Source organism: Sturnira hondurensis, unplaced genomic scaffold (genome assembly GCF_014824575.4).
Source record: "Sturnira hondurensis isolate 20B ecotype Veracruz unplaced genomic scaffold, ASM1482457v3 Scaffold0020884, whole genome shotgun sequence".
NCBI classification, from domain to species: Eukaryota; Metazoa; Chordata; class Mammalia; order Chiroptera; family Phyllostomidae; genus Sturnira; species Sturnira hondurensis.
The window spans coordinates 2,316,628-2,340,593 of NW_028093515.1; the positions used below are offsets into that span (position 1 = coordinate 2,316,628).

The 23,966-nt window shown below is 59.3% G+C and overlaps 1 protein-coding gene across 1 annotated transcript in view; it reads left to right on the plus strand.

Annotated features, from left to right (window-relative positions):
* Positions 1-23,662, plus strand: part of CHST8 (carbohydrate sulfotransferase 8) — a 105,909-nt gene extending 82,247 nt beyond the window's left edge. The window contains exons 3-4 of the mRNA XM_037030811.1: positions 21,547-21,584; positions 22,133-23,662. Coding sequence (XP_036886706.1) covers positions 21,547-21,584; positions 22,133-23,233 — 1,139 coding nt within the window. The 3' untranslated portion in view covers positions 23,234-23,662. The remainder of the gene's footprint in view (positions 1-21,546; positions 21,585-22,132) is intronic.
* The last annotated feature ends 304 nt before the right edge of the window (positions 23,663-23,966 follow it).

The window sequence follows — 23,966 nt, forward strand, 5'->3', positions numbered from 1 at the left end:
GTCACCAGCTGGGGAAACAGAACAGCAGCAGGAGCAAGAGAGAAACCTTGTCAACCTTTGCAAAGGAGCTGTGGTCACTCCGAGCTCCCAGCCCTGGGCTTTCAGCAAAAGGCCACAAACCAGTTGGCTGTGGAAGAGCGTGATTAGTTCAACACATTCCCTCATTAATTCAAAACTGCAGTGTCTTGGAAGCAAAGCGTGGTGGGCAAAGCAAGTGAATCAGAAAGCCAGTGGGGAGCGTAGGGCTATTGCTCTGAGGTAAATACCGGTTCTCTTTGGCATCTCAGGGGATGGAGTGCAAACTCTTTAGCACGGTGCCCTGTCTGTTCCCTGGATGGAGAAGAGGACAGTGGGAGGGGAGGAAATTGCCGGGATTAATTAAGGCTGTGAGAATCCTGCCTCTGCCTTCTAGAAGAGCTCCGGGGCATGGCCAGTATCCAAGGAGACCAGCCTGGCTCCCCACTCCCACCCTGCCCCTCTGCAGAAATCCCCTAACCACTTGAAGTTACAGGGTTGGCCTCGCCTCTGCCCTCTCCGTTTCCATCTGCAGAGAGAGAGAGAGAGAGAGGTCAAGGAAAATGTAAGTTCATGGAGATTTAGAGTCTCATTTTAACCTGCTTCCAACCACCTAATCTCTTCCCCAGCTCCCTCCTGGGCTTGACTATTACCAGCCCGAACTGACTCTTCTCCCGGCTCCCACACGCTGGAGTGGATGGAGTGTGAACAAGCAGAGAAAGGGTAACCCCACCCCAGAAGCCAAGGAAGCAGGAAGGCCTTTGTCTCTCCCTCGCCTTCAGAGCCCTCCCACAGAGCATAGCTGCGTGGTGGGTTCCGGCCTTTCAGGCTCTCCCTGGCACGGTCACCTCCATGGGCCTCCACGGTCTGCACACAGTCCCGTCTGCTCCGTTTAGCCCGGGGTCCTCGCCGTACTGTGAAGTGTCCCAGGAGAACGCCAGCCCTAACCCGAACCCTCTTCCGCTTCGATGCTCCGCTTTCTGAGCCAGAACCCCCAAGTCAAGTTCTGGGCACACTCCTGGATTCTGCCTGCACCGGTTTCTGGGTCATTCACCTCTTGGGGGATGGCCCCTCCTCTTCACAGGCGTCAATCCAGGTGTCCCCGTCCCATTTCTCAGGGCCCCGTGCCTTCTCAGTCTGGTGCCTGACATTGCTGAGAATTAACGCTTTGCAGCTGGGACTGGGCCCGTAGCTGCGGAAGACGGGAGTCTCTGTATAGGCTGCGGTTCCATCGTCCCCAGATTACTCCTTGCCCCGTACCTCCCAGCCCCCTGAGACGGGTTTGTACACGCCAGAACGTTTTCTCCCACTGCTGGGCCATGCCTGTTCACCGCCGAGAAAAATGTTAGCAGGTTCAGGACTGTGTCTCGCAGGGGCTGTCCGAATCCCACCTACCACCGTTGCTGGGGGCCCGTTGCTGGTCGGTCACCAGGTGATTCAACACTAACATTTTGGCTTAGCATCTGCTTTCTCAGACCACTGGCACCAACCGTCAGCTTCCTGGGAAGGAGAAGCTGAGACAGGGTGGGCCGTGTTTGGGGGAAGGGAAGGAAGCAAGAGTGGGCGGAGTGTGGGGTCGGGCTCCATGCAGTTAGCTGGTCCCACGTGGAGCTCTGGAGCTGGGAGGGCCTGCGGAGTGGTCCAGGGTTGGTGCAGGGGCCCAAACCTTCGTGCCCCATGTCAGCTGCTGGGTGTAGGCAGCCCCTGGCAACAAGATGTGACCCTGGGTGAGGTGACTCTCTGTGGCCGAGAGTGATGTCTCGAGGGAAACTCAACTGTGAGTGTGTCACTGTCCTTCCGCAGCAGCCGCTGCACCCCACTGTCCCCACAATCTCATCTGACCCCCCCTTGCTTCAGCGCTCACCTCTGGCTCCTGCCCCCACTCACTGGTCCCTCACCCACCCCTGACAAGGAGTGCCTGACGCTTACTTTGTGAGGGGGACAGGCTTTCCAAAGTGCTTAGCTTACTCAAGGATCATTGAAAATTGACTGTAGCTAATGTTATTGAATTCCCTTTTTTTTTTGGGGTCAGTTTTATGAAAGCCTTTTCCTTCCAGGCATTGCCATTTCATTTCTGAGATATAAGACAAGATCTCGGCAAAACTGAAATAGCATGTTTTTTAACATGCCACTTTAGGGTTCCAGAGTAGGTTTGCACGAGGCTTTATCGATCTAATTGAGGTATAATTTATATACAGGAAAACACATTCATTGTGAGTTTGGACAAATGTATACCATCACCCCAATCCAGATATACAGCATTCCCCTCACCGGGAACATTCCCCGTCTCCCTGCTCCCTCAGCCCCGCTCCGCCACGGCCCCCAGGCAGCCCTGGGACTCTTCCTGTGGCCGGGGGCTAGTTCCGTGTGTCCTTCTGACGCGTGAGGCCCCGCAGCAAGCACTATGTGGCTCACTTCGCTCCGCTAACGTTCTCGAGCTTCGTCCGTGTTGCCGTGTGTGTTGCTCGTTTGTCTCTTTTTATAGAAAGTACCATCCCGTTGCATGGCATGGGTTTATCCATTCACCTGTCGGTGGGCGTGTCGTTTGAGCGTGTCCCGGCACAAGCGGACACAGGCTTGGTCCTCAGTGACATTCGGGCAGGAGGTTCGACCTGTCCACAGCTGTGCAGCCAGCGGTGCTGGGAGGGGGCTCCGTGGGTCGGGAGGCCAGACTCCCTCCAGCCCCACTTAACTAGAGAGCCCTAGAAACAATGATCTGGCCCTGGCTGGTGTAGCTCAGTGGATTGAGCACGGGCCTGCGAACCAGTGGATCACGGTTCAATTCCCGGTCAGGGCACATGCCTGGGTTGCAGGCAGGTTCCCTGCAGGCCAACTCCCAGCAGGGGATGCACGAAAGGCAACCATACATTGATGTTTCTCTCCCTCTCTCTTTCCCCTCTAAAGATACATAAATAAATTAAAATTTAAAAAAAAAGAAACAATGATCTGGCCAAGTAACATGTATTTTTCCAGAAAGGCCTCTAGGCATATTTTTTGGATGCTCCTAGAGTTAGCATCCTGCCCAACAGAATCAATTCTCCTTTCCTAATTCAATTTGGGGCGACAGCAATGGCAGCGCATGCTTGCGGAGCAACCTGTGGGCACACGCGTGTGGCACGGACTGTATATCATGACATCAGACATTCTGAGAAAATTGCTTTTCCTCCCTGAATGCCAAGTCATAAATAATTTTGGGTTGGGAAGAGCTCAGGTAAGTGTGCTCTTGACTTCAGGGAGTGGCCTGTAAATCCTGTGAGCCACAGAGCAGAAAAATGAGGGGACAGATTGGTGGGGTCACTTCTGGTCTGGACCTGGCTCCGAGTCGCCGAAGTAGGTGGTGTGGGTGCTCTGCCCAGACCTGCTTTCCCGGTGGGTGCGCCCATCCCCACCTCTGGGAGCGTGGGCTGTTCACCCCTCACAGCTGCACCCTCAGTCAGAGACCTGACCTCTTCTGCAAGGTGCTGCCTTCCCCGGGAGGCATGCTGGTAAATGTGCTTTGGGACAAGGGACAACCCGACAAAGCCCTGGTTTGTAGCATTTGCCAGTTTCTGTGGTGTAAAAATACTCCCACCGTGGCCAATTCCAAGCTACCTTGCAAAAATAAGTAAGTTGCTCACGGGTATAAGTGCATGCAAAAAAATTTTAAAGGACAAAGGAGTGATAAACACAGAATTCAGCGTCACGGTCCTCCCTGGCCAGGGTGGGGCAGGTGTCTGAGGGGCAGAGGGAGCTCAATGACGCTGATAAAACCCTGTTTCTCAAACTAGGTGGGGAACACCAGGGGGCGTGTGCTCTTATTCTTTGTACTGTATATATCATTACCTATCTTATGTGCATGGAAATTTCACAACAAAAACAGTTCTAAGGAAGCCTTTTAAGCTTTGAACTTGCTTCCACCTGCGCACAGGGGTCACGGCGTTTGGTGGAGGCACAGTGAGCGGCTTGAAAGCTGGTCTAGGTGCCCCCGCCCTTCAGGCACACCCGCAAAGGTCACATTCCTAGTGAGTCCTGTGCAGGAGAAGCGTGGTCCCACGGGCGGAGACCGCTGTTTCCCTCAGGATGGACAGCAAGAGGACGTGAGCAAGGGTGGTGGACAGAACTGCCCTGTCCAGTGTCCCCTCCAATGAGGACCAAGGGCCATGCCCCCCCCCCCACCGACTTGCCCAGTGAAGCTCTTCTTTGGACCTCGAGCCAGGCCGTCCCACGGCCTGATACTCAGCCTTTGGGCCTCGGACGAGCAAGTGTGCCCAGGCTCTTACCAGCAGCGGGTTTCTGCCTCCCGCCTCCCGTGGATGAGCTTGCGAAGCCCTCTCCACAGTCCCCCTCCATCCCTACCATCCCTGTGAGGAGAAGCAGGGCCAGAGCACCTCTGGAACTGGCCAGGGCCCCGCGGCTGGCGGGAAGTGGAGTCACGACTTCCACGGGACGGATTGCTCCTGCAGCCGCTCAGCGCCCCCCCTCCCCCGCCCCAGCCTGGTGCCGGTGCCACTGTGTGGCTGCAGCATTGTCCCCCTCCGCACCCAGGCTCCCCTTCCCCAGAGCGTTCCTTCCCCAGCTCCTGCTCCTGCTCCTGCTTCTGCATGCAGCCTATCCTAGGGTCCCAGGCAGAGAGCGGGAGAGAGAGGGTCTGGCCCTGACCTGGGCACCTGGGGGCTCTTACTGTCTGAGCACAGCCCGGGGGTGCTGGTCGCTGCTGCACCAAGCCCAAGGGCCAGGCCGTTCACATTGTCCTTTCCTCCCAGAGACGCGTTCATCTTTGCGCACAGAGCCAGTGATTTCCCGTTACAGAGACTGCGAGGCCAGGGCTGCAGGCCCCGCAGGGGCCGGGGTCTCACAGCTCAGCCCACGGTGCTCGGTGCTCGGGCGCATTTCCCAACCTGGAAGCCTGGGCAGCGAGGCAGGAGGGCCCCCAGCTCAGGGAGGGCAGCCAGGGCTGCAGGCAGCAAGCCGAGGAGAGACTGAAGAAGGCAATGAGACTGGGCAGCTGACACCCCACAGGTGCCCAGACACCTGAGGGCGTCAGAGAAGTTCCAGAAACTGTTTCCTGGGCTGGAACTGGAGGCAGGCAGCCAGGAGCGTCTCCTTCTGGAGTGGGCCCCAGAGAGGCCCCGTGGGATGGTGGGAGGTTCAGGGCTGAGGAGAGGAGGCTGGGGCAGCTAGACCCAGTGGGCCCCTGCAGGACCCACCTGCAGCCACAAGCAAAGCTCCACGGGAAAGCAGCAGGTGGAGAGGAGAACAGACCCTGGGGCCAGGGGCAACCAGGTTCAAGTACCAGCTCAGCCACTGGCCCGCTGTGTACCCTTGCGTAGCTCAACATGTGGGCATCTTCCACACGTGGGTTTCTTCATTCATGTGTTAAGTTGGGTAGGCTTCTTGGGAGGGTCCAGGGCTGCAAGGCCAGTGGGAACCTAGGATCAATAAATACCCTCACCGATGAGGACAGCAGGTCAGTGCAAGAGTGGGCCTGGTGGGGGCCTGCCCTGGGTGGCCCTGGCAGGCGGTCTCTGAGTGCCAAGTGGGGTGCCCTGCCCTGAGCCCCCAGGCTGCTGAGGTGAGAGACCCAGTCTTGCAGGCCAGGATCAGACCCTAGGGAAGGGAGGCCGGAGCCCGTGCAGGGGAACGGCCCTGTGCCAGCAGGCTCACAGATTGCAGCTTCATGGAAGGAGTGGGGTCGGTAGTCGTATCAGGCAAGGGGGCCCCCAGCAGGCCCACTGGGTCTCCGGGTGGGTCTTGCCCTCCATCTGTCCACAAGCTGATCGGATGGGTCCTGCAGGGCCCAAGGGCCTCTGTGAAGCCTGGTGCCTGGGCTAGGGGTGGCCCCGNATCAGACCCTAGGGAAGGGAGGCCGGAGCCCATGCAGGGGAACGGCCCTGTGCCAGCAGGCTCACAGATTGCAGCTTCATGGAAGGAGTGGGGTCGGTAGTTGTATCAGGCAAGGGGGCCCCCAGCAGGCCCACTGGGTCTCTGGGTGGGTCTTGCCCTCCATCTGTCCACAAGCTGATTGGATGGGTCCTGCAGGGCCCAAGGGCCTCTGTGAAGCCTGGTGCCTGGGCTAGGGGTGGCCCCGGGCAGCTGACAGGAGTGTCAGCAGCTGACAGCAGCTGACAGCAGCCAGAGACAGACTGGAGGGGTCAGGGTCAGGGTCAGACGCAGGCCCTGCTTCAGAGTGCTGTGCACCAGGCCTGCCTGAGACCCTGGAGGAGGGGAGGCAAGGCGACCAGGAACCTGAGGGAGAAAGGGGGCCTGGGGCCGGTGACAGCATGGGGTCATTTAGGAGATGGGGTCAGCGAAGGGGGCCTTGTAGGTCACCAAGGGTGTGACTAGAGGAGGGTTACCAAGCAGGGTCAGGGAGGGCCACAGCTGAATTCAGTATTTTCAGCTGCATGGAGAGCTGGTTGCCCAGGCGGGGGGGCTCTGGTGCACAGGGATAGACAGCCTCCCCCGGAGTCTTTCGTTCATCCCCCTCTGGGCTGCCTGGCCCTGTGGTCCTGTTGCTGAGAAAAAGCCCAGAGTTAGCACCTCCTTGGGCCAGCCCTGTCTCCATGCCACCCGCCTCAGCCTTGGGCCAGGACGTTCAGTTGGCAAAGACTGGCAGGAGAGAGAGCCACGTGCCCACTCTGCCTGCAGCCAGGCTCAGGGCGCCCCCCTCGCAGTCTCCCTAAGCCTAACCCCACGACTATTAGCTGGCTCTTCACTGGTTGCCCACAGGGGACCAATGGAAAAAATAGGCAAAACAAAACATTCTTTTTAGTTTCCCACACGTGTGGGCACCAAAGTTTGGTGGTTCTCACATGAGACCCTGGACACCAGACCCTCAGGCCGTTGGACCGAGCCTCCCCTCGGGGACAGCACAGCTCCTGGAGCAGCAGGTTGGGGGTGGGGGGGCCCTACCAGCCCCGCGGCCCCCCGCTGTTCGGAGCAAGGCCTGAGTGTTTCATTATGAGCTCAGATTTTTATCAAGTACAAGAGAGAATGAAGGGGACACGATAAGCTCTCCTTTCAATAATGAAGCCCATTTCCTCTTGCAGTTGGTTTTCTTGCAACAGATGCTGTTGCAGAAAATGGAACAAAATGGAAAAGATAAAAAGGCGACTAATTAACTCGGCCCCGAAGCCTTCCCGGCAGATGTCAGGGACCTCGAGGCAGGGCGCCCAAGGCCCGCCCACCACGCTGGCCGGCGCGTCTGCCCGCTGCTGGAGCCGAGGCGCAATGTGTGCGTGATTCTCAGCCCTCCCGTTGTTTAGTCACTGATGACCATTTTTCTCCAATTAAACTGAAATTGAAGGATCTTCAGACTAGACACGCAAGTAAAATAATTAGAGCTTCAAACGTTAATTGTGCTCAGATGTGCCTGTGGAGGTCACCCGCAAGCGAGCATGTAGAAAGCTCATCCTCCGTGGAGGGACCTGCTGCCTCCCCGACAGCCCCCGTGTGGACAGCCCCAGGCCGAGACCTTGTGACCCTATTGTGATGGCTGGGTGAGACCTGCTGTGACCCCCTGCACGCCCAGCCCTCGGGTCCCAGATACCCACGGGCAGTGAGTGTAATGGGTAGAACAAGGGCATGAGGTCACACAAGTGTGGCCTAGACGCCCCTGCACCCCACCCCTGCTCTGACGACCACTGGGCCCGCCATGTGAACCAGGGCAGCCTGTCACCTCTGAGACTCGCCGACCCAGACAAAACCCTGAGTAAAACCAGTCCTGCTGAGCCCTGGAGAGCCTGGAGCATCGCTTTGTCTGCCCTGTGTCCTTGGAGCCCCCAGGCCCCAGATGGGTCGTTGCAGACTCAGTGTATTCTCTCCTGTGGGCAGTCAGAGGCCGGTTATGGGCAGCCTGCCCGCCCTGGGCAAGGCTCTGCAGCTGCTGCCTGAGCCCTGAGAGGACGGAGCGTGGGGACTGCCTGCACCCCTCAACCTGCTCACAAACAGGGACACCCCTGCCCCTGGGGAGGAATGCACCTCCCACGGCTTTTCCTGCTGTGACTTTGTCTGCACACGCGCCCCGGCTCCGCTCTCTGCAGAGACGACAAGCCTAAGAGGCTTAGGCTCCCTGGTGCTGCACGTCCCAAGGAAATCCACTTAAGATATTCTGTGTTCCCTGAGCTGCCACATAATACGATTCCTTTATCTCTGGTTGTCGCGGGAAGTGTATACTAACTGATTAATATTAATGTGTTGGCCGATTAATATTAATACCTGAACCGATTCACACTTCACAAGGCAACGGCACCGACGAGCGCCACAGAGCCCGGGCTGCTGCGGGGTCCCGGCAGCCCCTGGGGGAGACGGCAGAGGCCGCCGCTGACCCCCGCCGCTGACCCCGCCCCCGCGCCGCACCTCCTGACGGACGCCGCGCCCTCCCCCGGGGTCTGCCAGAGCTGGCAGGGCAGTGCGTTTGGACTCTGATTGTGGCAATTAAAATCCTCGCCATCCAAGACGGCCTATTTGGTCATTTAAACAACATTTTACATTCTCCTAACATATTTTCTCAGTAACGTTGTTAAATTGGGTGATAAAGGTTGAAATATACCCCCCTTATTCCTTATCTGCCTGGAATTAGAAAGGTTTTGGTATTATGCATTCTAAAGGTTTCATTATCAAAATTTGCCAGACGTTATAAAACATTTTTTTTTGCCCTTGTTTTACTCAAAGATGGACAGAAGCGTTGCCTTCTGCTGTGGTAGTCACTTTCAGCACCCGTGGGAGGGAGGCACCGTGTTTCGCAGCAGCCGGGGTGCACCCGCAGGTCTCAGGGGGTCGGTGGGGCCCTGGCTTACCTTTGATTCGGAGATGCCACCACCACCGTCACCTGTGCTGCCTCTTGAGCCTCGGGGAAGCCAAACGGCCACGGATGCCCCAGCACGCCGTCCCTCTTGCCCACGGGGTGCACTTTCAGCTCACAGAGCTGGTCTGGAACCTGCCTGTGGCTGTCTGGCGTCCCAGTCCCTCTGTCCCCGCCAGCCACCTACCCGTCTGGCCCCACACCTTGACTGGCCCCCATCTCAAATCTTTTCCCCTCGACCTTGAACCCTCAACCCCCCCCCCATCCACCTACCAGCGCCCACCGACTACAATATAGTCACCCACCATCACCCGCCGGCCCCCCTTACCGTCCTCTACCCTAGCCCCGGTCGGTGTACCATCCACCTGTCCTGCCCCATCATGTCTGGAGACATCCCTTATGCATCACACACGCCTCTCCCCACCCCAGGCCCCTCCCCACACCTCCCAGTGGTTGTGCCACAGACAGTGGCTAGGGCCATGTGCCTGGTGATGGGCCGCTTCCCCCCCGTGCCCAGCATCCCCGAGTCACCCCCCATCACGACCCCTTATGTTGCATATTAGGCCGTCGGGGCCTTAGGTGAACACATCGCTGCCTCGGGAAGGGAGCACCTGGGCCTGACTGTGTTCCCCCGGGGTGAGGGGACCTTCCCCGAAACTCAACCCTGGCCCCTGGCCCCCTGTTTGGATGCCAGGGGCAGGATTAAATTGACCAATGAGGAGGCCCCTGCTCTCACAGACTTCTGGCCAGAACTGGGCTTTGGCTGGGCTGGTGGGAGCGGTCTAGGTTGCCCCATGGCGGCTCCTCAAGTGTTCTCCCACCCTGCCTGCCCCCTCCCACCTGCGCCACCTGTGAGGACAGCCGGTCCTAGATGTCGGGGGCATGGGTGACAGCATCTCTGACAGAAGACCTCCACCAAGGACAAGGGCAGGAGCTGGGGAGGTGGGGATGCCAGTTTCTTCCTGAGCCAAGGCTGGGTCTCACCTAAACCTGTTGTGGAGGTGAACCTTGACCTTGACTTCAGGTGACCTTGAGCCCTTCTCTGTAGGGCGAGGTCTCAGTGGAGAGGGATGACTCTCTCTGCTCATCACTGAGTGAGAGAGTCCAGCTCAGGGGCAGCTGTATGCAGCCTGGTCGGTCCTCTTTGTTGCAAGGAGCTCAGCTCTGCAGAGCTGTTCTAGCCTGGCCCCACGTGAGGCTCTCCCCAACCTGGACAGAGCTCAGACTGGGAGATGGCCCCTGTGTGCTCCAGAAGCTGTCCTGTGCTGCAGGAGGCACTCGTGGGCGGGGCTCCAGACCACAGCTGGCTCAGTTGCAGCTGGGCTGACGGGAGCAAAACGCTGGAAGAGACATTCTCAGGGTGTCCGCCCTGCTTGCGGCGCCCCCAGGGCGCCCAGCAGAGTGCTTTCCTGGGGGTTTCCAGCTCTTCCCGAATCCCTGCCACCTCCGAGCACAAGCTCTCACCAAAGCCTCGGGCATTCAAAGCCTGATGCCCCTTGTTCGAGCTCCCAGAGCCAGACACCGTGCGTGTCCTGTGCCCGCCCTGCCCTGCATGTGCCTGACACAGCAGCCCCTCTCATCTGCCATCCCCACCCTACACACCGAGACACGCTGGTCGCCATTGTAAGCATCCCCGGTGTGATTTATTGCCATCATCACAATATTTTGTTTGGAGCTGTAAACCTCCAGACATAAATCAAGTCATTAGAAGGAATGACGTGTAATCCTGCAGACGATGCCACGGTGGGCCAAGCAACTCTCACCCAGCTGTGGATTCATTAATTTCGGAGAGGATGGCCCCCCCCACACCTCCACGGCAGCTCCTCATCTCTGCCACACACAGCGAGCAAGACCAAGGGCACACGCTGGGCAGCTTTGTGTCTCGGGACAGCACGTTCCTGACTGCAGAGAGGGGCCCCCAGCACCCGCTGGCCTGGTCATTGACACTGGAGCCTCCCTTCCACAGGGGGTGCACAGCCCTGAGGGGCCGCACAGCCCTGAGGGGCCGCATCTGCAGGGCAAGGGCTGCCTTGTCCTGAGGGCCGCCAGACTTCAACGGCAGCAGGAAAACAGTTCTGAACGCCTTCCACTCTCCTCTCACAGCGACCCTGCCAACCTTCAAGCAGCCGTTATGCAGGGCCCACATTCTGTTTGCAAAGCCACAGGTCTGATTCCCAGGCTTTGCCGCGGATGTGCAGGCCACAGCTGAGCCTGGAGGGGAATTCGGGGACCTCAGACGGGCCCCCTGGAACCGCAGCCCCCACCCCACCAGGGGAACACTGACACCACACACAGTTCCCTGCAGGTGGGGCCTCTCCTCTTTCAGGAGACATCCCCACCGTGCTGGAGGGGGGACGGGACTGGGCGTCTCCACGGAGGGGTTGCCTTAGTCTTTGGCCATTCTGAGTCCACATGACAACTGTGAAGATCCTGGACGACATTTCTAGCATTTGGTTCTACTTCTTATTCTTACGCGCAGTTAATGAGGGTGCTCTTTCTTAGTGCGGGTCAGGGATGCTGGAAGTCACGGGGCTGGGTTGCATGGTTTGTATCTAGACCCTGTTTTTCTCCACACTGGTCGGTCGGCACTGCTTCCAGCTGCGAGCCTCGACGTGCAGGTCTGTGTCTCTGGTTCACACAGCGAAACCCAGCGTGGGGGCTTCTCCCTCCCCCAGACCTCCCTCAGGCAGCATGCAGGTGGGGGGCAGACGTTCCCTCACCTCACCCCGATGGACCTCTGAGTCCGTAAGCGCCCCCGGCCCTGCGTGGGGTCGTTCTCCAGAATCTGCCCTCCTCCTCCTCTCCCGGCACTCCCTGAGTTCAGGTCCACCATTCCTCACCTACCTCAGGATGTAAGAACCCTAACCTGTTTGCCCCTCCCTTTAGGCCTTCCTCTTCTCGAGGCCACCTTCCAATCACATGCAGAAAGACCTTTGAGTGTGCAGCTTGCAGGCCCCTCACCTCTGCCCTCTTTTCTCAGCCATGTAGATACCCCAGGATGGCTCACCATTCATGAGCCATGGGCTGGGTGCACAGTGCCTGGGTGAGTCTTGGCTAGATGTCCGGGGAAGGTGGTGTCCCCACAACCAGCCCCTACAGAGGCCAGGATGAATGTCTGTACTCTGGGCCTTACCCCTCAGAGAAGCTGGCCAGAGCCTTTCTTTCTGAGCTGTTGGTGGCCCAGTTCTCCGCCAGCTTCAGGTTCAAGGCCTTGCCTTTGGAGTGTTAGCTCTCTTCTCAGATGCGCGTTGCAGCTGCCCAGACCCACGGCGCAGAACCAGACTGACTGCCAGGGCTCCCAGGTGCGGCAGGCACCTCCAGCCTTGCCGTTTCCACCCAGGAGTCCCTGGAGGCCCAGCTCTGCTTGGGGGCACACAGGAAGACCCCCCGCCCCGTGGTGCTTGAGTAGCCCTGGGGTGCTCTGCTGCCCAGCATCGGGATATGATCGGTGGCCAGTGGTGACTACTGGGCACAGCCATTTGGGGCTGTCTTATGAGGATTAGTGCATCCATCCCTGAGCCTCTGGGTGGCCCTTAACAGAAGCCTGGATCCCCCCGGAAGCCTGACTTCCTCAGGAGAGAGGGGGCCCCACAGCAGGTTGGGGGTGCGGGCACTTTAAGGAGGCATCAGCTCGGATGGATTTGCCTTTGTGGCTCTTCAGAGTGTCCCAGGCCACAGCTGTGACCGTGCCGACAGCCGCAGGACAGCTCAGTAATTGGTGCCACAGCCGGAAAGACTCATCCAGCCAGCTGGAGCTGGGCGGATCTTTATCGGGGGGCTGGGCCACCTCAGTAATGAGGCCGTCCCGCTGGTGGCCTCTCACAGCCCGACTCTGTTCCAAGAAAGAAGCGCCTGTCCTGGGGCTGGGCCAGTCGGCGCGGCTGGCATGACTCCTGAAAACAGGCAGCCCTTAGGTGGGGCCACCGATGCCTCCAGCTCCTGTGTGACTCACTCATTTTTATTTCTCGGTAACCCCCGCCGGGAATTCACCAATTTTTAAGCCAAACTAGACCACGAGCGGTCACTAGGTGCCCGACAGCCGAACAGGAGGCGTCGTTATGTCCTTCCCCTTTGACCGGCCTCAGTTACTCAGAGCGGACGCCAGGTCTCCCCATGGGTTCCAGGAAAAGGCAGGACTCAGGCCAGGCCTGCTGCCGGGGCTTCAGGTAATTGGCTGCCTCAGTTCTGCGTTCTTTCCTGTGACAAATGCTGGTCTCACACTCTCACTGGGCCCTGGAGGGCCTCAGGTAGTTCCTAGGCAGGTATGTTTGCCCCCATCCACCACATGCCCTCAGGGCGCCTGTATTTGGGGGACCCACAGGCATCTCAGACTTAAGGACAAGCTGCACTGCTTTGCAGGAAATGGCCCCAGTGTCCATGGACTGTTCAAGTCAGAAACCAGAATCTCCCTTGTCCTGCTCACCGGTAGCCGGCTCCTACCGACGCAGTGTGGGGCAGGAGCGGCTCCGACCAGCCCACAGGGCCCAATTCCACGTTCCCATGAGCAGCTTGGAACCTGCCGTGATGGGCGCACCCCGCAGAAATCAGCACACCCTCCAAATCAGGCTGCCCCCCGTCACCCAGGGAGCCAGCTGTTACACCTTTCCCAGCACAATACCCTGCTGAGTATTCCTCCTAAAATGGGCTTCGTGCCTTCCTCCGCTTTCTGCCCTTGGCCCCTGGTCCAGGCCCCGGGCAGCTGCTGCCTGGACAGTGGCAACATTCGCTGACCAGCTGCCCTGCTTCCGTCTTCAGCTCTTCCTCTCAGAGAGGTGTTTAAATTCAAAAAATAACTTCCAGCTGGAAGTCCTTCTAGGCTCCCCTTGGACCTCAGGAGATAGGATCCAGGGCCTCTGCTAAGACCACGAGGCTCTATGAAGGCTGGCCCCCGACAGCTGCCGTGGTCCTGCCATATCTCGACACCCTCCAGTCTGTATGCCTTGGTCCCAGGAGCCCTGCACTCGAGGTGTGAGGCCACCAAGGCATGACCTCAGGGAGCCCTCGCCTGCTACCCTCGGCTTGCTGATGTTACCCCGGCCCATGCCGCCTGCCCTGTCCTTTGCTGCCACCACACTTGGAATTGCCGTCCAGTGCCTCCCTTCTTTGGTAGACTGGAAACTCCACGAGTGCAGGGACCATGGCTGCCTCCTGGGTGGCCAAGACACTGTCATGTGTGCCTAAGACACACTGCCCAGCGCCTGCAGGTGCTCAGGAGTGAAGGGGCAACTGGTGTTGGGCAGTGTGATTTCTGCGGCCTGATGTCCTTGCTGCCAACGAACTGGGGGAGGCAGCAATGGGGCCAGGGGGACCGTGGCCTTGCTGGTGGGTTCTTTCCCATCTGCAGTGGCCTTCGCCAGCTCCCATCTATGCTTCTGGCCCATACGCGCTGAAAGGATACCCAAAGGGCAAGACGTCACCCGTGGAACACAGGGCAAGACGTCACCAAGTCCTGTTCCAGCAACGTGCCCCTGTGGGTGTGAAGCACAGTGCACGGCACCAGTGTGCCGGAGTCGCACACACATGGACCACGGCGGCCGTCACCCCGGGCTCTCACAGCGCAGCTTCAAAGCAGGAGCTGAGGACCCCTCTTTGTGGACAGGTGGGCACATGGAGGATGCTCAAGGACACCCCCACCCCCACCAGATGACAGGCTGGCGAGTGGGTGGGGAGGGCAGGCCGGCTGCCGGGCGTGAAAAGCGGCTAACTGGCTGGCCGGCTGGTTGACTGACAGGCAGCTCCAGGCACCACTGGCAGCTCCAAGGGGATTCGCCGCCGAGGCTGAGCTGACAGGGAGCCACCCGGCTGAATCGTGAATCCTAATCACGGGAGCGGGGGAATGGAACTGTGACACAAAACAAGTCGCGGCCACAGCTGTCAGGTGCCTGTCAGCCCGAGACAGAAGACTCCTGTGCCCCCCCCCCCCAACGCAGATGGGTCCTGGGTCCCTGCGCTCTGCAGGAGGTGGCAGGTGGCAGGTGGCAGGAACACCAGAGGTGCAGCTGCCATCCTGTCCCCTGGGCTCTCTCTGCCCGGTGCTGCACTTCGCTTCATCTGCACATTTGCAGACCTGCGAAATGGGTATTTTTTGTCCTGTTTTACAGATGAGGCAGCGAGATTCAGTGAAGTCAAAGACTTGTCCGAGGGCTGGCTGGCTGTCTCTCTCTTCCCTTTCTTTAAAAATATGTTAACCCCTTGTTCAAAGCTATGACTCAGAGTAGAGTCTTCAGGTGAAGGGATCAGGGGTCACTGTGTGACCCCCACTTTGGGTTTGGTTTTCTCGGAGCAACTGGAAGAAGTCCACCCACAGGGGCTGAGGCAAGAGGAGAGGGCGCTGCGGGGCCACCTGCTGCCCTGGCCAGGAGCACGTCTGGCCTGACTCCCACCTTGCCCACAGGTCCACAGGGCTGCCTTTGTGCTCCAGGAGCAGCCAGTTCCTTTGTCCAGGGCAGCCCCACTGCCTGGGGCAGCAGGGTGGGCACAGCTGTGAGGGAGGCTGGTCTCCGGGGTGTGGCGGACGCCCCAGCAAAGAGACTAATGAGCTGGACTTTCCCGTGAACACAAGTGAGAATTTAAAGCCCTTTGGTAAGGCTTCTTCCATTTGAATTCTGTGCCTTGAGCCCAGGCTGCCCTCTCATTGCTGAGTGTGTTTAAACTTTAGTTTTGCATCTAATCTGCATAAATTAACAATCTGCCCAGGAGAAGGGAGAAGCTCCCAATGAGGCAGTCCGAGGCAGATGTTGGGAAGTGCCCCTCCGAAGGGCACAGCCCGAACTGCTGAGAGAGGAGCCATCGGGGGCGTGGCCACCATGAGGCTCCGTGCTCAGCAGCGGGCTCTGGCCTTTGCCCCGAAGGTGGCGTGGACGGCAGCCAGCTGGGTGTGTCATGGTTCTGACCACACAGCCAGGGTCGGGTGGACAAACCTTCAGCTGGGGCAGCTGCCACCTAGACACGGAGACCCTTCCCAGCCTGCCAGTCCAAGCCAGAGAAGTCACTGCCTGGGGTTGGTGGGCTCCAGCCAGAACCCTAACCCTGCCTTCTGCGGGAGGAGCCCAGTGACCTCCAGGGCAAGCCCTCAGTCCCTGCAGCGTCAGTTTTTCTACAATGATTTATTGAGCTCCTACCGTGTGCCAGGCATTGTGCCATCCTCTGTCTGGACACAGGTGGGCCGACACCGTCGCTCCCGAGAACGTGAGAACTAAGAGTCTTGCACCACTGCTGAGGCAGAGCAACCCCACAGGGGCGATGCATTCTCACTCTCTCCAGGCTGTGGCCGCCTGCCTCGAGAGTGCTCTGAGAGCCCCCTGTTACGAGTTGAATTGTGTCCCCCCCAAATACACTGAAGTCCCAACCCTGGTACCTGGGAATGTGACTTTACAGGGTCTTCGCAGATGTAATGGAGTTAAGATGAGGTCATGAGGGAAGACAACCACATGAAGACAGGGGGCAGACGTTGAACTTGAATTGCCACACGCCAAGGAACGTCTGGGGCTGCCAGAAGCCAGAAGAGGCTGCAGAGAGAGAGAGCTCCGGTGACATCTTGACTTCAGACAGCAAGCCTCCAGAGAGAATACAGCCTTGCTGCTGTAAGCTGCCAGATCTGTGGTCGTTTGTCACAGCGGCCCTAGGAAACGGATGCTCCTCTGTGAGGCTTAACTTTTGTGTTAAGCAGGCCGCGGCACCCAGATGTTTGGTCAAACGCCAGTGTCAATGTTACTGCGAAGGCGTTTTTAAAGATGTGATGGACCTTTAAATGGGTAGGCTTGGAGTAAAGCGGATTACCTCCTGTAATGGGGTGAGCCTCACCCAGTCAGCTGGGAGGGGAGACTGAGGTCACCGAGGAAGGAGGGTTCTGCCCCGGACTCAGGCCGCAGCATCAGTGCTCCCCTGGGTCTCCAGCCTTGGCCTGCCCTGCAGATTTTGGACTTGCCACCCCCGCAATTACATGGACCAATTTCTTCAAATAAATCCCTCCCCCACCGATGCACGTATACATCCTGTTGGTTGCGTCTCTGGAAGACGCTAACTCTTCACAGGCCGTCATTCAGAAGCCTCCCATACTGCTATGGAGTGGGGCCTGGCAGGTCCCTCACGGCTGCCTCCCCTGACCCCTGAGGGCAGCACGCCCGCCCTGGCTGTGCTTTCTCCTGCCAGCACCCCGGTGCCACACCCTGTGGCTCATCCCCGCTGTGTGAGTCCCACACACTGACCAGCTGGGCACCCCCTGCAGGAGGCCTGGCGCGAGGCCCACAGGATGCTGGGGGCAGGAACTGCTTCTTTCTAACTAGGAAGTGGAAGGCGCAGAGCAGCACCGTGGCCTTTGTCCCAACAACTGCCGGGAAGTCTGGGATGGGCCCGAAGCTTGGACTCAGGCTTTGGCACTTGGGAGAGCCAAGACGCAGTGGGCACCTCACCTCCAGGGTCTCCCGGGACTCAGGGAGTGGGCACGTGGGTGCCTGACCCAGGTGGATGTGGCCACACAGGCTGCACCGTGAGAAGATGTAGGGCACAGAAAAGGCAGCTTGGTTCTGGAAGCTCCAGGGATCCGAGAACCATGAGTCTGAAAGTCCACACAGCGCGAGGACTTTACACTTCCACCCAGGCTTGGTGGCTTCTCCTGGCCCCATCAGGTGTCTCCCATCTCTGTTCCTCTTTGTGGGTCTGACCCCTTCGGCATGGCTTTGCCTTCCCCCAACCCACAGTGTTCAGAGGGGCAGGACCCTCCCTCCATGGCCTGCCAAGGCTGGGGGCTGGGATTTGAGCAACCAGCACAGAGTCGCTCACCTTAAACATGACCAACCGAGGGCTCCGGAGGCACTTCCAGCCCTTCCTGGACATGTGGGTCCTGGTGTGAGCATGTCTCTGTCACCTGTCCATGCCAACAGACTGAAAGGCTGCGGATCCTCAGCCCCCGTCGCCGCTGGGTTCTGGGCACCAACGATTTGGGGCTTTTGCGTCCAACCCAGCGGGCCTCCTTCCTGTGACTCGGACAGGAGTGGGAAAGGGACCCTCCTCTCCAGCCGCTCCCACTGCCAGTGAAGCCCTCTCCTTAGCCCTTGCCGCCCCGGGGCAGGTAACCAGGAAGCTTTTCACCCAGACGGTGGAGAAAACCTATGAAGAGTTTGCAGTGCGGAACGCGGACCCAATAACTCACGTAAATGTTATCCTCACCGATGCCCACCCTTAGTGTGTTGTACGTATTCCAGCCACTCTCCAGATGCCGTCTGTCTGGAAACGGGAAGTGGTTGCTTATTTTTACCGAAGTGCAAAGGGGTGGAGCTCCCTTAAAGACTGTGAACGTTATGTTGAAAGGAGGGAGCAGCCCCGGCCAGGCGGCTCACTTAGTTGGAGCGTTGCCCCGTATGTCAAAAGGTTGCGGGTTCAATCCCCGGTCATGGCACATGCCTAGTTTGTGGGTTCAGTCCCCAGCTGGAGCACATATGGGAGGCAACCGATTGATGGTTTCTTTCTCACATCAATGTTTCTCTCCCTGTCTCTATGAAATCTATAACAAAGATCCTGGGGTGAGGATTAAGAGGAAGGAAGGAAGGAAGGAAAAGAAAGGAGGGGACAGGTAATTCAGACATTGAGAGTGGCGTGTATGTGACTGGCCTTGGGAGTCCCAGTCCCGGGGTGGGGCTGGGCAGGATGGGCTGTGCCTGGCGGTGTTGGTGGCATTGGATGGATGAGGAGGCTGGGGGTCATGGCTTGTGCTGATCGGGAAGTCCCCTGTTTTATCTAGATTCTTTCTTTTGAGGGTTTGGGAAGGGGCTGGCTGTGGTCATATTGAGGCCCAGTGCTGCCATAAGTCCCTCATGCCACCAATTCTGGTGGCTTTTGGTGACAACACCGTCCTCTGTGGTGGGGCACTGGGCTGCCTTACCTGGCTCTTCACGGAGCTGTCCGTGGTCCTGACGTGCAGCCCGCTGCAGCACGCACAGACCCCGGCCTCAGGACACCCGAGGCGCTGGCCTTCCTTCCCTTGTTCCGAGCTGGGGCAGTCTCTGCTTCGGCCTTTATGCAGGCTGTGTGCGGAAGAGCGGCGTCCTCCATGGGAGAAGGAGGGACGCTGGGCCTCTGGGGAGGGGAAGAGCCCATTACATTTCCTTTGTGAAAATTCTGTCCATGTTCCAAAGTGGCCACGTGGGGCAGGGGCAGTCATTGCCCCACAGGCTGCCATGAGGTTGAGGGCTGGGAACATGTCGCTTGTGGCAAATCCAGTCTCCCCATACCGCACCTTTTCTTTTCACTGTAGCCAGCTTGGCTTTGTTAAGCAAGAGTGGCCAACAGGTCAGGAGACTCACCCAGGGCTGGGCTCTGTCCAGCTAAAACTTTTCCTTCAGCCCATGCCCAGGGCTCTGGGCCTACCAGCCTTCACACCGGCCAGCCTTGGAAACTCCTGTCCGGTCTGCACAGATCAAGTGAGACTGACCCCCACCTCCCCCCAGCCCACCACCCTCCGGGCTGTGGGGTCCGTGCAGGTGGGCGGTCACAGCCGTAGGGGCCGTGACCCCAATGAACACATCATCATCCAACTGTACCCGCTGGCAGGAGGCCTTGTGTAAGTGGCTCCCCAGCCCCACTGTTGGCCAAGTCTGGCGTGACTCGTTTGCTCCAGAAAATGAATATAAATAAGCACCAGTGCACCCTGACAAGTTGACAGGATTGACAAGCAGAGTAAATTCCCGCGTCTGAAATCCTGAGGAGGAGAGGTGATTTAGCAGAGCCAGCTGCCGCCACCAGAAGAAAATAATTAAGGAAACCCAGCAGTGTGGAGGAAGACTGAGTGTGTGGCAGGTCCCTTCTGGAAAAGGGACCTGTGATCATTGTCTGCGGAGGAAGCTGCCCATGCCAGAAAAAAAAATGAGCTCAAGAAGCTCCTACCAACAGTGGCCACCGTGGAGAGGATGTGGGAGGGGGAGGGGGGCGCTGGAAGGAGCAGGCTCTTGGCTGAAAGGGGAACCCTGGCAGAAGGCTTCCTTCTATAAGGCTCCTCCTCGCGGTCAGGCACGCCCTGCACACATCCCACACCCTCAGGGTGCATGTGACCATTTCCACGCGGAGCTTCCCCTCAGCCTGCATGGAAAAGTCCAGAAGGCCTGTTTCCTAGCCCGCCCCCCACACACCTATATGCACATGACCTTGGGAGTTCTCGGGAAGGTGCAGACACTCTGTCCTCTGCCCATGGAAGGGCACGCCCCTGTTTCAAGCCCCGAAGGGGCTTGAAAAGAGTAACACTTCAGCTGTAGAAAGATGTGGTGTGCCTGAGTTCCGCCTTCATTTCCCCTCCCTTGAGACTTGAGAGAGGCCCAGCAGGCTCAGGACCCTTAGCCTTTCCAGACCCGGAGCCCCCTGGTCAATTGCTGGTGAATGAAGGAGGTGTGTGGGCACATCTTCAGAGTGACCAGGATGAGGCCAGGGCCATAGCAGTGGCTGAACCAGTGCAACTGGACTTCACAGAGAAACCACTGGAGTTCCTGGGTCAGGGACAGAGGACCTGGATGTCCCCTCGCCAGCGGGCTCCAGCCACTGGACCTCTGCCAAGTACACAGATACAGCAGGGGGCGGCAGGGCCTCCAGAGCACCCCACCCCAGGCAGCTGCCAGCACTCAGTCAGGTGCCGTCAGACACCAAGCCCCACCGTGTCAGCTGGGAGCTCCAGCTCCCCACCTGTTTAGAGGGTGGCTGCTTCAGATTGTGACTGGCTTTTGGCAAAACCTCAGCGCAGACAGCCAGTCACGTGGCACAGGAGCAGGAAGAGCCCCTGATGCCTCAATGGCTGGGCAGGGATGGGGGAAGGAGGCTCAGACCCCTAAACAATTTCCTGAAAGGAATCCCCTTGTTCTCCCAGGACATTCCCCAAAACAGAGCAAACCAGGTGTGAGGCAGAATCGTGTCCTCTGCCAAAGGTTCACCCCCCTGGTGCTTGTTATCCTGGGTGAGCCCAGCCCCAGCCCAGGCGAAGGGCCACCCTGGGGGCAGAGGGACGCTCTGGAGTGTGGCCATGATGCACTGATCTCTCTCCACCTTCCCCCAGTCACCGGCCAGTGTTCCCTGGACCCTCTGCCTCGGCCCCGCTCAGCCCTTGGGAGGAGAGCAGGATGGTCAGCCCTTTGGGGGCGAGCAGGATGGGGCCAGCTCACCCCCAGGGCTCCAGCACCAGCCGAGAGGACAGGACCACAAAGAGGATGGCTAAGTTAGGGTACTTCACGGAGTGCGTCGGGAGGCCCCACTTCAAGGGGAATGAGTGGGTCCCGATCCCAGGCCTGGTGTGTGCCAAGGTATGGGTGCCAGAGTGTGGTTTTTCAGCACAGCAAGTCCACACCACCTACAGCCGGGGCAGGGCCGAGAGGACATTGAGGGAGTGTGGACAACACGTCCCAGTGTCCTCTCCCCGATGGTTTGATGACCGTGGGAGGTGGGGGGTGGGCTGCGGGTTCCTGGCAGCTCCACTGGGCGGGTGCGTGGGCACACTGGAGCAGGGCACCTTTCTCAGTTCACGTCAGGAGCTGAGATGCCAAGAAACGGGCATCAGTGGGCAGGCAGGGGCCATCATGCCTGCACCACCATTTTCTATGCCGATACGGGAGGGGCACGCATACCGAGCCATGCCTCCCCCCTCCAACTGCCTTTCTACAGAGCCTACCCCGAGGGCCCCCCTACGGGGCACCTAGTCAAGAGGCCATAAGCAGGTCCCTGGGAACCACGCGGTTCTTCCGCCGCTAATACTGTCATCTCTGTTCTCTTTTCAGGGGTGAAGTTCGACGTCAGGCTACAGCAGCCCCACCATGTGAGTTCTAACAGTCAGACAAATCTCAGCACAGGCAGCCTGGGGAAATTCGGTGAAGGCAGGGAAGAAAGTTTGGAGCTCCCATTAAACCCATTCTTGGGAAGAAAAATGTGTCCGGTCCTTCCCACCAGCCTTGGGAACAAAGATCTAGGCTGCGGACCCGTGAATTTCCCGTTTGGAGTGTGCTAATTGACTCAGTAAATCTGAGCCAGCCTCCCCCAAGCCACCAGCGACGCACCCCCCCTCCCTCCTAGCCCGGCCCGGCCGAGGTTCCTGGGAGGCCTGCGCCATCTAGTGGCCAAAATGACATTTGCACCACAGGCGTGGCCAGCTGAGACGAGGGAGACTGCAAGGGGCGGGGCCGGGGCGGGGCCGGGGCGGGGCCGGGGAGGTCACACCCTGCAGGGTCAGCCCGTCTCCCTTGCCTAAGAAAAACTCGGGTCACAGAGCGGGCAGTGACCTGGGCCGTGGCGAGGGTCTGCCCGTGTGACCCTCAGGACCCAGCTGACCTGTCCACCCCGGTATAACCATTTTTCTTCTCGCTCCAGCACTTGACACCAGGCAGTTCCCAGGATGGTGACTTTAAGGCACCCACAGAGAGGGTCATCCGAGACTTGTCCAGCCGGGCACCGAGAGACCTCAACCTGCCGGTGCCTGACCAGCCTCAAGCCCACCTGGGGGCCCGCCTGCGACCGCGACAGCGCCGCCGCCGGCTGCTTATCAAGAAAATGCCCGCTGCAGCCGCCAGCGCGGCCAACGGCTCAGCCGGTGCCTCTGTCGGGACAGCAGCCCTGGCCCTGGACGGCCACTGGGTCAGCCTGCACCAGCGGCAGCAGGAGCGCAAGCGGGTGATGTGGGAGGCCTGCGCCAAGTACCGCTCAAGCAGCAGCCGCAGGGCGGTCACGCCCCGCCACGTGTCCCGCATCTTCGTGGAGGACCGCCACCGCGTGCTGTACTGCGAGGTGCCCAAGGCCGGCTGCTCCAACTGGAAGCGGGTGCTCATGGTGCTGGCCGGGCTGGCTTCGTCCACCGCCGACATCCAGCACAACACCGTCCACTACGGCAGCGCCCTCAAGCGGCTGGACACCTTCGACCGCCAGGGCATCCTGCACCGCCTGGGCACCTACACCAAGATGCTCTTTGTCCGCGAGCCCTTCGAGAGGCTGGTCTCCGCCTTCCGCGACAAGTTCGAGCACCCTAACAGCTACTATCACCCCGTCTTCGGCAAGGCCATCCTGGCCCGGTACCGGGCCAACGCCTCTCGGGAGGCCCTTAGGACGGGCGCCGGCGTGCGCTTCCCCGAGTTCGTCCAGTACCTGCTGGACGTGCACCGGCCGGTGGGCATGGACATCCACTGGGACCACGTCAGCCGGCTCTGCAGCCCCTGTCTCATCGACTACGACTTTGTGGGCAAGTTCGAGAGCATGGAGGACGATGCCAACTTCTTCCTGAGCCTTGTCCACGCGCCGCGGAACCTGACCTTCCCGCAGTTCAAGGACCGGCACTCGCAGGAGGCGCGGACGACCGCGCGGATCGCCCGCCAGTACTTCGCGCAGCTCTCAGCCCCGCAGCGGCAGCGCGCCTACGACTTCTACTACATGGACTACCTGATGTTCAACTACTCCAAGCCCTTCGCTGACCTGTACTGAGGGCCGGCGGCTGGGCCTGGGCGCCCTGCCCACCCACTCACCTGTCTCCAGGGCGTGGTCCTCCGCTCGGAGCCTAGATGCACCCAGAGCAACTGGGCTCTGAGGACGTGAGGCCCTGTGGCTGGTGCAGGCCTTTGGTGGGGGACAGAGGCCCAGGCCTCGGCTGGGGACCCTAGCCTGAGTTTCATAGCTACTTCCTTGCTCCTCAGCTCAGGACGTTTATGGGAGGGGGTGTGTGAGCTGGATACCCCGGGAGTCCCGGCTGCCCACACACAGCTCAGCCAGGAGTCAGGATGACCAGGGAAATGTGAGGCCCAGTGGACGAGGGCCCAGCGGTAAGGGGTTTCCTGCAGTCCCTTAGCCATTGCCTTGTACCAAACCAAATGGTTTGCAGCTTTTCTATGGCCCAGCAGGAGTTTCCCTCGGAATGAGGTTCCAAATAAATAAAGCACATGGTTTCCAGAGCAGCAGCGTCTACACGTCTACACTCTGTGTGTTGGTGTGGGAACGCCTGGCCTCTTCCTGCCGCTGTCTGGGGCTCTTCCTCCCTCCCCAGGGCAACCAGAGCCGGGCCCCTGCAGGCTGGGCTGCCCAGAAGTCCAGGGCAGGAGTGGCCCGTGTGTGATGGGAGCAGCGGACCCAGTGGCTTCCGTTCGGGGCCTCTGAGGCCAGGATTCAGTTACCTGGGCCCTCCTGTCTCAGTACCAGCACCCTCATCCTGAAAAAAGATTAG